Source organism: Eleutherodactylus coqui, chromosome 4 (assembly GCF_035609145.1).
Source record: "Eleutherodactylus coqui strain aEleCoq1 chromosome 4, aEleCoq1.hap1, whole genome shotgun sequence".
In the NCBI taxonomy this organism is placed as follows: Eukaryota; Metazoa; Chordata; class Amphibia; order Anura; family Eleutherodactylidae; genus Eleutherodactylus; species Eleutherodactylus coqui.
Window position 1 is genome coordinate 252,888,433 of NC_089840.1, and position 13,338 is coordinate 252,901,770.

The 13,338-nt window shown below is 44.2% G+C and overlaps 1 protein-coding gene across 4 annotated transcripts in view; it reads right to left on the reverse strand.

Moving 5' to 3' along the window:
* Window positions 1–494: 494 nt before the first annotated feature.
* Window positions 495–13,338, reverse strand: part of CRTAC1 (cartilage acidic protein 1) — a 537,130-nt gene continuing 524,286 nt past the window's right edge. For all 4 annotated transcript variants that reach the window (XM_066601101.1, XM_066601100.1, XM_066601103.1 and 1 more), the window contains 4 exons: window positions 8,924–9,069; window positions 6,303–6,345; window positions 3,695–3,838; window positions 495–1,231 (listed from right to left, as the gene is read on the reverse strand). In XM_066601101.1, the coding sequence (XP_066457198.1) occupies window positions 1,113–1,231; window positions 3,695–3,838; window positions 6,303–6,345; window positions 8,924–9,069 (452 nt within the window). In that variant the 3' untranslated portion in view covers window positions 495–1,112. The remainder of the gene's footprint in view (window positions 1,232–3,694; window positions 3,839–6,302; window positions 6,346–8,923; window positions 9,070–13,338) is intronic.

Consider the following 13,338-nt stretch of genomic DNA (forward strand, 5'->3'; position numbering starts at 1 on the left):
GATTTTGTTTTGAGAGTATGTTGTTACTAGTTTTTGGGTCTTCTCACTTATACATCTTTAAGGGATCCTAAACCCCGTTCTAGGGTTGGTTCTATTAGATCCAGGGTTCCTGATGAGTCACTAATATGATGGAAACGCGTTAAACTGAAACAAACCTATTTCTATTGGTATTGTGTTAGTCTAGTTTTCTCAATGAGACAGTACTAACATCCCACCAATACTCTATGAGGTTTGGAGTGCTACATCAGTAACTGTATAACCACCTATTGATGAAAACGAGTTTGGGTACTTTATGAGTTCACCCCCAACATCTCTCATGTGTTCACGTCTTTTTGTTCTTTGAGGCTCCTAGTTTTTAAGCATCATAATAAAAGTTAATTTTTAAGGGTCAACCCAGTGAAATAGTTTTGCATTTGTTGATTCCTCTGCCTCAGTGAGTTACTATGAAAGGAGTTGACACTTAGTAGACGCGTTTCGGTATGTTTACTGTACATTTTATTTCTAATATATTTTTCAGACCGATGACTGGAAGACTGCAAAAAAGTTAAACTCGTAACATTTCTTCTCATTACAAATTAAAAAGAAAGAAATAATTACAGAAATGTGATAAGGCTTCTTCCTTTACAAGGACTGGGAGCAGGCAAAGCACAGACCAGGCAGGCCAACCCTGCCAAAACGGTGTCATCTCAGTAATTGAGGGACCCACCATTTCCCGGGGGCCAGGAGGGCCTGCCATGCGCCGCTCTGTTGGCTTCTCTTGCAGCAAAAGAGTTAACCAAAAACTTTTTTTTTTGTTGGACAACATATAAAAAATCAGAAGTCAAATATAAAACATGAATTTACACTGGATACTTGAGAGTCTTTAGCGAAGGGCTTGAATGGGGTTTCTCTTCAGTTTTCTCAGAAAACATGCATGACATATTAACAAACAACTTGATTTTACGAAAATATCACTATTCACTCTAAGCTTCAGACAAAGTTCTTTCCGGCATGTTTGTAGCAGGGTCGTCTGGTTCCCAGACCCAGAGCAGAGCAGCTTGGCTGACAGTCCTTTCAAATACTGGAGAAGTTGCAAGAACCAAGCATAGAAAGCCTTTATGTGGCTGAACCATTCAGAGAGAGTATATGTGCAAATATAATCCGAGGGCTAGCAGCGTTGCTGAAGAGTGCAAGAAGTGTGCGTGAAATCTGGAGGCTGAAGAAGGGTAGGATCCGAAGTAAGCCACCTGAGCTGCTTGGACGGCAGTCACATCCCGGAGATCGTGTATGGCAAGGAAGATGGAACCAGGCGGAGATAAAGTCATAGGAAGAGTGGGCGAGCCGTGGAAGAGACGTATAAAAGGGAGGAAAAACAGAACTGTTAGTAGGAGCGGTCTCTATTGACTTCCAAAAGCAATATCACATGACCACATCCTAGTATTGCATCGGTACACTGGTGATGTCACATGATCCATGCACGGACTATTCTCTATGGAGAATTCCATAACATATATATGTATGGTCTTGGCTTTTCTACTACACCATATAGGCTGTAGTCAAAAAGACGGATCCGGCGCTATATCTCAGTAGCGGTATCCTATATTGATATAACAAGAGCGTACTTGAATAGGAAGGCATGGATGTGCTACATGATAGAATGGCTCACAGTCCCCTGGGGGGCCCTAGAACATGGATTTCAATTTTGAGATGCAGTCCCTATAAGAGTTGAAGAGTAGCATGTGAGAAGTAGAAAACCACTTTCCGCGTCTCTCTAAGTCCTGTGGGACCGCTGCTGTGACTGAAGTAAGGAAAGTGTACTGGAAGTGGCCTTTTTCTGCTATGATACATGCATGGAGCCATTCGAGAGTGCAGTAGAGGGCTGACGCTATCATTGCAGGACCGTGTTAGTGAACGGCGCAGCGCCAATTTGGTGTAGATGCAATGCAAATTTCAGCATGAATGTGTAGGTCGGAATTTGGTGCAATTGCCTCGTTGGATCTGTGTTTATTCCATGGACTCTCAATGCGGATCGGTACCTGAATCTCTCATAGGCGATGGTGGATGACTTCCCAGATGGTCCGCCCCATTGTAGCAGAAGGAGGCCATTTCAAGTACGTTTTCCTTACTTCGGTCATAGCAGCGGTCCCACGGGAATTGGAGAGACACAGAAAGTGGATTTCTGCTTCTCACATGCTACTTTTACAAGGGCCACAACACAAAATTGAAATCCATGTTCTGGGGCCCACAGCGGACCATGCACCATACCATCATGTAGCGCATCCATGCGTTCCTATTTAAGTACGCTATTGTTATTTCAACATAGGACACAAGTATTGAGATATAGCGCTGGATCAGGCTTTTTGACTACACCCTGTATAAAGACAAATTCTTGTACACACATATCTTTAATCTTTGAAAATATCTTTAAAGGTGTCCAGTTTAGAAAATTCATTTTGATACACCATATTAGGATATTTTGAGTTCAGGATTGGACAAACTAGAGAGTGATTACAAAAGAGCGTCTCTCACTCTGGAGGACCTGTCCTGTCCTGTATTACACTGATGTAAATGGACACAATGTAATACTTCATTTTTCCTGCAGAGGTGCTGCAGGGAAATTAAACATTTAGGCCGCCTGTCCACGGGCGTTGCATTTTACTGCCGCGGGAGCCGCCGTGGAAGAACGCTAAAGTCACCGCGATTTTCCATGATGAACTTAGTATTTATGATTAAAAATTGCAGCCAAATCGTGGCAGGCTGCGAATTTTATATGCGAGTAGAAAATCACCTTGTATTTCTGCTTGTGTACATCGGGCTGCGCTTTCCATAGTCATCCTATGGAAAGCGTTCATTGCGTTACTCGCATGCGGATTATTACCGAGGATAAGGCAATGATATATCGCCCGTGGACAGGAGGCCTTACTGACAGTTTTCTTCACAGATAACAGCACTAGTGGTCCAAGCAGAGGACCAGTCAAGTAACTTTTCTAACAAGTAGGCATTATCCAAAGTGCAAAGCTCATTTAAGCCCCTTGAAGGGGCTGTACCACAATTGAGTTTTAGCATCTATCCATAAGATAGGCCATAAAAGTCTGATCCTTGGGGGTATCGCCACTGAGACCCCACTAATCCCAGGAATGGAGGTTGTCTTACCCTCTTCTTTTCCCTGTGGGCTCGCTGCACCTTCCCACAGTGGCATTGAGATTGAATGGAGCACTGGTCGAGCCTGTGAGATGCTGCTGTTCCATTCATTTCTAAGGGGCTGATAGAAATCGAGTACAAGTGTTGGGCTATGTCCGGAAGTTCCATTCAAGATGAATGGAGCACAATGTATGCAAGTTTGCACCTCACTGCAGAGCATATTGTCTACTGCAGTCTAGACAATTGATTTTCAACCTTATACCATGGGGTGACCCCTGAAAAAATGGTTCTACACCCTGGAAACTATTTTTCCCATTGCTAACCCAAAAACGTTTTATGGAGAAGCAGATAAAGAATTGCATTCTTCTGTATTCTGGCTAAGACCGGGTGGCTGCTTTGCGTGTGCTCACGCCAATCATCTATGGGGCTGAACTCATTTTGCTTTCCGTTGATTCTCCAGAGACAGACTTTTATTCCATCTTATCATTTGCATTTTTGTATTCGGTGTTCATCTATTTTATGTTCTTATATGCTCAAATAATTGCACATTGTCTAGGGAAATACATATACGTACCGACACAAGCTGTGCCATCTTCATTTGGCTCAAAGCCACGGTTGCATCTCCTGTTGGGACGACATTTGTAGCCTCCATATGTGTTGATGCAAATGGGTTTTTCCCTGGGACAAACGAATGGGTATTGTATACACTCATCAATATCTAGAAATACAGAAGAGCATTACATATTACCGATGTGCCAGAGCATTTCACCAAGGTAATGTAGTCTGCAACAGATTGCTCAAAAGATGAGACCTACCCTGACTTTTATGGCCTTGCCTCCAAGACTAAGCCTTGAAAAAACCCATTGAAAGTCCAGTTTCCCATGGCCAAGTGTAAAGATGACTAATCTCTTGCTAGCCAGCTATATATGATCAACCACCTGGTGACCCAGTCAAACAGTTATCTCTCGGTTGAGCGAGAAGTTACCCCTTTCCCAGTTGGAGAGTTTCTAGAGTCCACAGGGGTCATACAGATTGTACTCTATGGTAATGGACTGGCAAAATGACTTGAATCTGGTCATGAAGGTTCGGTGTCCTAACGCTCATGGTGGTGTAGTAATTTAAACGTAGTCATTTTGAGAACCCAAGCCCCGAGAAGCTGACTGTCAAGAACTTGGTCAGTCGTGGGGACAACCTATCCGGATGACATCATAATTAGCTCACTCAACAGGATATTCAGTGTCCCTATAGCAGAACATTAACCAGAATCTGGGACTGTCCAACCAGAATTATAAGAGTGGGTTGAAAATGTCTCAATGGTGTGGTGCCCCCTAGCTTTTGATGAGACTCAGAATGCTGTCCAAGCGTCCCAAAGTCACCAACCAGAACCACTGTTCCAGGACTCAACCTTTCATCTAGACAGACTTTCTCCTATGAAGACTCGCACAGGAGCAAGAAATTAACGTCCTTTTGTAGCAGAAGAGGCAAGATTGTGTTGACTAATGGTCTACTATCTGTGACTGGGTCACAATTCGGGTGGCTTCACACGAGCGTATTTCTGCGCAGATTTCAATGGGTTACTTCTCATTTCTTTTTTTCGCGCGCGTGGTTCTTGCAGCGGAAATCAATAGGGCCTGCTCTATGTTGAGTGTATTTGTGCACCAAAGAGGTCCATAGAAGTCTATGGGAAGTACGCAAATACACAAATATGTACGCACGGGTATGCGCAAAACGCTGTTCAAACACGCACCACCGACACCTTGCTCGGCTTAGAGCTTAAACAGGTTAACGTATTGGCAGAGCTTTTTGCATACCCGAAAATCACGCACGCAAAACGTCACAAAGCGAACCCATTCATTTCAATGGTTTTGTTTTCACAAGCGTGTTTCTCGCAAGCAATTCCTACACGTGAGAAAAGATAGGCTTTGCCCTATCTTTCTGCTTTTTTTTTTTTTGCGCATGCAATAGCGCGGAATTTGAACTGTTAAAAAAAGAAGACTTTAACCCTTTGCAATCCAATTTTGGATTCAGGGTTTCCTAGTAGACTTTCTCTTTCTGCCATTATACAATGGCGCCATCTGCTGGCTAGAGCCAGTACTGCGGTATGAGACATGCTGGAGAGGCCCCCCGACATCAGAGAGGCCAGTAATATACAGTAAGAATACCCTGCCGGACGTCTTCTGACATCGGAGCTGTACAGACTTCAGACTTCAATCAGAATGTTGGAAGACGTCAGACAGTGGATTGGAAAGGGTTAAACTTGTTCATGCGCAAATAAGCTCCGTAGTGGCGAGCGTATTTGCGCATGCATACATCTGTTTAAGCCCTTAACAGCTATTTAAACCTATGTGAACTAGCGGTGCTTGCGCAAATACGCACAGTATAGCGCATAGGCATGCGTGCAAAGCACACTTCTTTTCTGCGCAAGAGGAAGCATATTTCGCATTACGCTCGTGTGCTGCCATCCTTAGGGCATCTTCAAATGAGCGTATTTGGCAATACGCTTGCTCCAGCGCAATTTTTTGTGCAGAAAACGAGTGTACTTTGCGTTCATGTCTGTGCAGGCACTGCTCGCTCACATGGGCGATGGAATCACTCTGCCTTAATTTAAATTGTTAATTAGCCTAACGATGTGCCGGTGATTGTGGGTAAGTGTGGCGTTTAGCGCATACCCGGGCGTGCAGCTGTGTTTGCGCCCCTCCCATAGACCTCTATGGGGCTCTTTGGTGCGCAAATAGGCACAAAATAGAGCAGGCCCTATTTTTTGCGGAAAAAAAGGGAATGAACCGATTGATATTGATGGATTTTATTCTTCGTGTTTTGCGAGCGGGATTTTTCCGTGCTTAAAGCCCCACTAAAATACGCTCGCCCTTAAGAAGCATGTTGGCTCTAATATCTCCAAGGACGCTAAAAATGTGCTGAGAAATCTATAAAATGATGTATTTAAAACAAAAAAAAAAAACTAATTCCAAAACCTCCCAACCTGGAAATCGCCGTCCTGATCATTTTATGCAGATTTGTCAGTTGCCTCAAAAGAGCAATTCGGTAAAACAGATGGATTATTACGCTTTTTTTATCCCAAACGTTTGCTGGCTGGGCATTGAGGCAGGAAATATGCGTCTATAATGACATTTCCTTTTCTAATCCAGGTGTGTTATTTTCAGGCACATTAAAGCTTCATTTACCTCCACAATGTCCATTTTCATTCAGCGAGAAGCCCTGGCCGCACTGTTGGAAAAAGATAAATGAGGTAAAAGCAAATTGTAATCATTTTTGTCATATGCAAAAAAGATCAAAAGGCAATTTTCCTTCCCAGTTTTATGTAGTCAAGTGATTAGCGGTACGCAAAAAGTCATTTGTTTGACCTCTGTGCGAAGTGCAACAACGAAAGCCTTTCCCAGTCATCCGTACACTGAATCTCTCCATTTAATACGGAAACTCACTTTTTTCGCCATTATGAGGGCATGTTGGTAATATGCATGTCTAACACAATGCCTACGCTAAGCTGCTTTTAGCCTACTATTTAAGGTATTAGATGGTCGCATAGGTGGCACCTCAAGACCTTTGGATTGCGGCAGCCTATATCAGACTTAAAGGGTCACTAACCCTAGAAATGGATGTTAAAAGTAAATAGCATGGAAACTTTCTCCGCCTGCCGGATGCTCTTCACGTTCCTAACACAAGTAGACTTTCGGTAGAGAAATCAAGGGTTAATTTCCTTGACAGTCCTTGTGTCCTACAAGACATAGGGGAGAGGCTCATGCTGCAGTCACTAGTACAGTTACAGCTATATACAGGATTGTAAGAAGGATGTTACAGGGCCCAATTACGATGTCCTCTGTAGACGTCACCAAATATTAGAATATTACGCGATAATGTCCACAATGGACCAACCTATCCAGCTATAACCTCACCGAAACAAGGGATGCACCAAATGACGGGAAGCGAATGCTATCCATAACCAACATTGGCTTGGAGGACCCTGCCTAAAAGTAGGATGATTGTCCGGATAGGGATGGACCCACATGTTGTACCTAAGGAACCTAGCCCGTTCATAGATGAAGGATGAGGAAGGATGTAGAGCATATGGAAATGTCTACAGGGCTACGATAAGGCACACAATAGGTAGAAGTACACAGCGACACCAGACACAAAAAATAGGTCATGGTTTAGGCATCCACCCACCCACGGACGGAGGGGATTCAGGCGTCCACACACCAACGAGCAGAGGGGATTTAGGCACAACATACATAACAGGACATATACTTCAGACATCTGAGTTGCATGAGATGGAGCAAACAGACAAGACTAGACTCATCGGACAGGTGGGACAAACAAGGCAAAACTCTTGCATCTGTTCACCATCAGGCGGGGGGCTTAAAAACGACAGGACTTAATTGCACTAATAAGCAGCATGATTGTATTCTGCTTGTGCAGAAAGCAGTAATAAGGCAACATACCCAAACAAGAACAGCTTAGAGAATAATGTACCAGAATCAAACTCTTAACATAAATACAGCCCCAGAACCAAGTTTCATAACATAAATGCAGCACAAACCAGCCTCATAACTTTAATACAGCATGAGAACTAAGCTAATAACATAAATATAGCCCCAAATCCAAACTCAGTGGATAAATACAGCACCAGAATCAAACTTATATATAAATGCAGCACCTAAACTCATAACATAAATACAGCACCTAAACCAACCTCAGTACATAGATATAATACCAGAACCAAGCTCATAACATAAACACAACATCAGTACCCAGCTCATAACATAAAAACAGCACCAAAACCAACTTCAGTGTCAGGGCTTGAACCTGCAACCTCCTCCTTGCACTCCAGTCAGCAGCTCTCTTCATTAGGCCATCCAGAATTTGGACAGTTCCTTTGTTGAAACCTAGACTTGTTCTCTATTCCTTCTGATCTAATTCCTACCTCTCTGTCCTGGCCCCGCCCTTCTTCTAACTGGGACTCTCTATAGAAGCCTTGCCCTGCCGCTTCCTCTTTACATGATTTTTCTGCTTTACAGCACTGTTTGGTCAAGCTCCACATTACCTGCTCCTCCACTATTTCTGCAAGACTACCCAATAACAACTCCTGGCTTCCATCTGACTACTCTTCCGCTTCATCCATTGTACTGCAACTGTGACTACTTGCTGACGACCTCCAGCTTCCTCCTGACTACTCTCCGGTCCCGTGCGGTTACTACACCCGTGGTTCCTATCTAGCACCGGTAAGACATTACTCTCAGAACACAGATACAATATCAGAACCAAGCTTTTAACATAAATACAGCCCCAGAATCAAGCTCATAACATACAAACAGTAACAGAAGTAAGCAATTGCGTTGCAGGAGCGCCGATGAGCTGATAGTGACGCTTTTTGAATATGAGAGGGGAGGAGACAGAGCCAGGAGAAGGGTAATTCATGTAGCTCCACAAGATGCTGTCATACAGAGAAAAAAGATCATCTGGCTGGGCAGACCTAAGAGTGGGCGATCACCCACAGCCTACTTCCATATGATGCCATCCTTACAAGTTGGTGGTGAACGCACGGGTTGCACGTAGCTAAGACTGACCATGATGTTTGACCCCAATGAAAATACCAGCCCCAATCTATGCCAGCCACAAATGACGCTAGATGGACCACATGTGATCACAGTCTATCTTTAATTTCCATATGGCTCTTATTATCAATGAAATATATTTTTGAAAAAAGGTTTAGAAAAAAAGCACAACAACTCATATTTCCTTTCCAAAGCCGCGCCATTATCACTTCAGAATGGAAGAAATTCCTCACCTCAATAGCCGTCGGTTTAGTAACACTATCTTCATCGAGAGGATATGTAATTTCCAATACAGAGTTCATTTCCCCTTCAGCAATGCCTCGGGTGAAAATCCTGCCATCAGGCCAAGTCACCTCCAAGCTGCTCGCTTCATCCTTGCCTGGAGGAGAAAAAAGCAAATAAAATCAAGATGTTTCTGAATGTGAGGGCAGAGCTGATTATCGACATACAAGATCTCCCCGTGAAAGCCTCCTAGTTACCGCCTGAAACATTGTAAAAACTGGTGGTTCTCTCTTTACGACTTATTAAAAACAGCCATCATATGGGGCTTTTATTTTGGCGCTGAATAGGGGAACCTGCGCGCAATTATTTTCCAATACATTATAATTTTGTGTTATTCTTTTGAGTTTTTATGGATTTGCAACGGGGACATAAATTGAGTTCCTCGATTTTTCCTACAGTTTTATCACTCTCTTCGTCTCAGTTCCAAGCCCATAAGCAGAAATACGAGAACTTCATATAATTACAAGAGGATATTCCAAGATACGGTGAAGTGGAGGCAGGCTTCGCCGTTCTCTTTATCTTCAGGACATAATAATAATCATAATGCAAATAAAATAACTAGGGGGATTTTATGCATAAAGTGAGGATTCGTTCTCGGTCGGAGACGTCAGTACGAATCAACTTCTATAAATATCATCTAAACCCTGGGATTTATAGAAGACGTCATTGGCGTTCAATTCAAAGCAGGTCTTTGTGTTTTCTGACGGCGCTCGGGTCCCACGGTGTGGGGTTTGGCGAATTAAAATTTCTTTAAATTTGGGTCCTTTTAGTAAACGTAGGGAAGTCAACAAATGATGTTTATAGCATATATCCAACATAGGAACCGGCCACATGAAGGTCCACATGCAATGGACCATTAAAACTTAGTTCACATACACTGTCCTACCAAAGTAATTGGACACCTGAGCAAGAGTCACAAGTAGTATTTATGTCCATATGTTAATACTTAATGGGGCTTGTTTAGCAGTAATGACTTTGGATGCTCTCCATGGCATACTTTCTATTAACTCTTTGCAATCCAATTTTAGATTCAAGGTTTCCTAGGGGGCTTTCTCTTTCTGCCATTATACAATGACGCTGGCTGCTGGCTAAGGCCAGTACTGCAGTATGTGACATGCTGGAGAGGCCCCTGACAACAGAAATATACAGTAAGAATACCCTGCCCGGACGTCTTCCGACATTGGAGCTGTACAGCCTTCAATCAGAATGTCTTCAGACAGTGGATTGGAAAGGGTTAACATCTCATACACTTCAGCTGGTATTTCCCTCCATTCATCCTGCAAACATCTGGTGAGTTCTATCGCTGTTCATGTTTCCTGATTCGACATTCCAGTTCATCCCAAAGATGTTCAGTAGGTTCAGGTCGGGACTCTGTGCAGCCAATCCAATCGTAGAACAAACCAATGTAAAACCGCATTGGATTTGTGGCGCATTGTCTTATTTGAAATATGGACGACCATTCCGGCAGCACATTATTCTCTAGATTGTCAGGATACATCTCCGTGTCACTACAGCCAACAGACCTTGCCACATAAAACATCCATCACAGAACCTTCACTATACTTGAGCAGCAATAAGCCAGTGAAGCTCTGCAAGAGGTCAACTGTTTGCTGTCGACACATTTGGTCTTGTTGACAGAGGCTTCCAACAAAGACCGCTAGTCCTGGAGGAGGTGTTGCAGCGTGAGGCCATTATAGCCATGGCACAACCATTCATGGAATGACAAGCCATTTATGTAGGTCAATATATCCAGATGATGGTGGATGATGATGTCAAGGCCTTTCTCACAATGTCTGAGGGGATAGCGACCATGATGTTATAACTTTGCTGCAAAACTCGGCATGCAGTTACATGTCAGGCAGATATCCAATTGATTAGAGCTGTGGTGTGATCAGATGTGGTTCCACTCTTGGCCTATAAAAGGCTCTCGGAGGCTCCTTGTGTTTAGTGGACATCTTTTTCTGCTTGTGTAGAGCTTGTTGACTACTTGACGCCTCTATGATGTACAGAAGAGATCTCGCCTGGTTAACAAAGTTTAAGAGGGGAGCATTATTGGAATGCGAAATGCTGGATGGTCGTATTGATGAATTTGGTGTCACAATGCCCATTACATGTACTGCCTTTGACACCCATCGTCACCTCTGCAGTGGTGTCCTGCATAATAAACTGGACTGCAACAGAGTGGAACCGGGTTGTTTTCAGCGACAAATCCAGGTTTAGTTTGGGGCGTTGTTGACGCCAGTGTCTAGAGACCTCCGGGTGAGCGCCTCAATCCTGCCATTGCTGTTGAGCTGCACACTGCCCCTGCTGCTGGTGTGATGGTCTGGGGGGCCATCGTACATAACAGTCAGTCACCCCCAGTAGTGGTACGAGGGACAATGACAGCTCAGCGATATGTTCAGGACATCCTGCAGCCACATGTGTTCCTCTCATGGCAGGGCTTCCGGGGGGCATTTTCCAGCAGGATAATTCTTGTCCGCACACACAAGGGGGTCACATTTCCGTGGCTGCCTGATCACCAAAGTTATCACCAATACAACATGCATGGGCCCATCTGGTACGCCAACTTCCACAATCTATGCGTTTGCAGTATCTAGAGGCTCAGTTACAGCAAATGTGGACCTATATGCTGCAGGATACCATATGGAACGAGTATGCATCCATGCCCACGCGTATCACATCTTGTTTTCAGGCAAGAGGTGGCCCAACAGGGTACTAGAACCTCCATGTCCACCCATATCACATCTTGTATCCAAGCTAGAAGTGGTACAACAGAGTACTAGAGCCTCCATGCCTGTCCATATCACATCTTGTATACAAGCTAGAGGCAGTACAACAGGATACTAGAGCTTCCATGCCCACCCATATCACATCTTGTATCCAAGCTAGAGGCTGTACAACAGGGAAGTAGAGCTTCCATGCCTGTCCATATTACATCTTGTATCCAAGCTAGAGGCAGTACAAAAGGGTACTAGAGCCCCCATGCCCACCCGTATCACATGTTGTATACAAGCTAGAGGCAGTACAACAGGATACTAGCGCCCCCATGCCCGCCCATATCACATCTTGTATCCAAGCTAGAGGCGATACAGCAGGGTACTAGAGCCTCCATGCTCACCCATATCACATCTTGTAAACAATCTAGAGGCGGTACAACAGGGTGCTAGAGCCTCCATGCCCCCCGTATCACATCTTGTATCCGAGCTAGAGGCGGTACAACAGGATACTAGAGCCTCCATGCCCCTCGTATCACATCTTGTATCCGAGCTAGAGGCGGTACAACAGGGTACTAGAGCCTCCCTTCAAGGGGTCAGTTTTCCACAATAATCATTTATCCTTTTGCTCCGATATTGTAATCACTCACATATCAACGTTACAATCACACAGAGAAAGTTTCATTCGATTCCAACAACTTCTAGGGTAAAGATTTTTATTCCAATGAGTGTATAATGCTGGAAAATGATTTACTGTACCAGATAGATAAGAAAGTAGATGACACAGTGCAACAGTTACTTGTCCCAAGGTCATTTTAGAAAACTGTTCTGGATCTGGCTCATGGTCATATTCTAAGTGGCCATTTGAGGGTCCAAAAAACTTCTGAAAGCATATTACAGAGATTATTTTGGTTGGTGTACATGGGTGTTGTCACAGTGTGTCTATCTGTTTAGTCATGGTCCAGCCAGCCAATCATGATTCCATCTCAGTAACAGTGGTTCTCAAGGATGAAGAAGAGAAGTGTTGTAACGTGCCATCAATGCAGACATTCCTTGGGTCTGCTGTTGGTCATACCTCTTCTCTTACCTGCTGCATCATCCCCTGCAGTGCATGGTCTGATTGGTTGCCAGAGAGGTAGATCTCCTGGTTGACCAATCAGCGCGTTATTCTAAATAATCCGTCAACGCCTGTCATGGGTGTTGGTCCTTCTGCTTATGTCTGGGGTGTGCATGCATGTCTACCAGAGCTCTGTCTGGTTCTTGTTCTGCCTGCTTTGTCCAAAACTCTGTTCATCAGAATCCAGTTTTGTCTGTGCTCCATCAGTTTGTCCGTCTGTCTGTTTGCTCGTCCATCAGTTCGTTTGTCTATGTCTGATCCACCCATCCGAATGGTTGTTGGATACCTGATTCATGTCTGTTTGCCCTACCCATCCGTTGGTGGGCAGGCACCCCAGCCTTGTTCTGTCAGTTCCCCTTTGTCTGTTGCTAGGCGGACACTAGTGCTTTGTTCTGTCTGTTTTCCATTCATAGGTGAGCGGACACCCAAATCGCCTCCCTCCATAGTTGTGAAGATGCCCAAAACCCCTCCATCCATAAGTGTGCTGACGCCCAAATCCCCTCAGTCTGCAGGTGTGTGGATGCCTATTTCATGT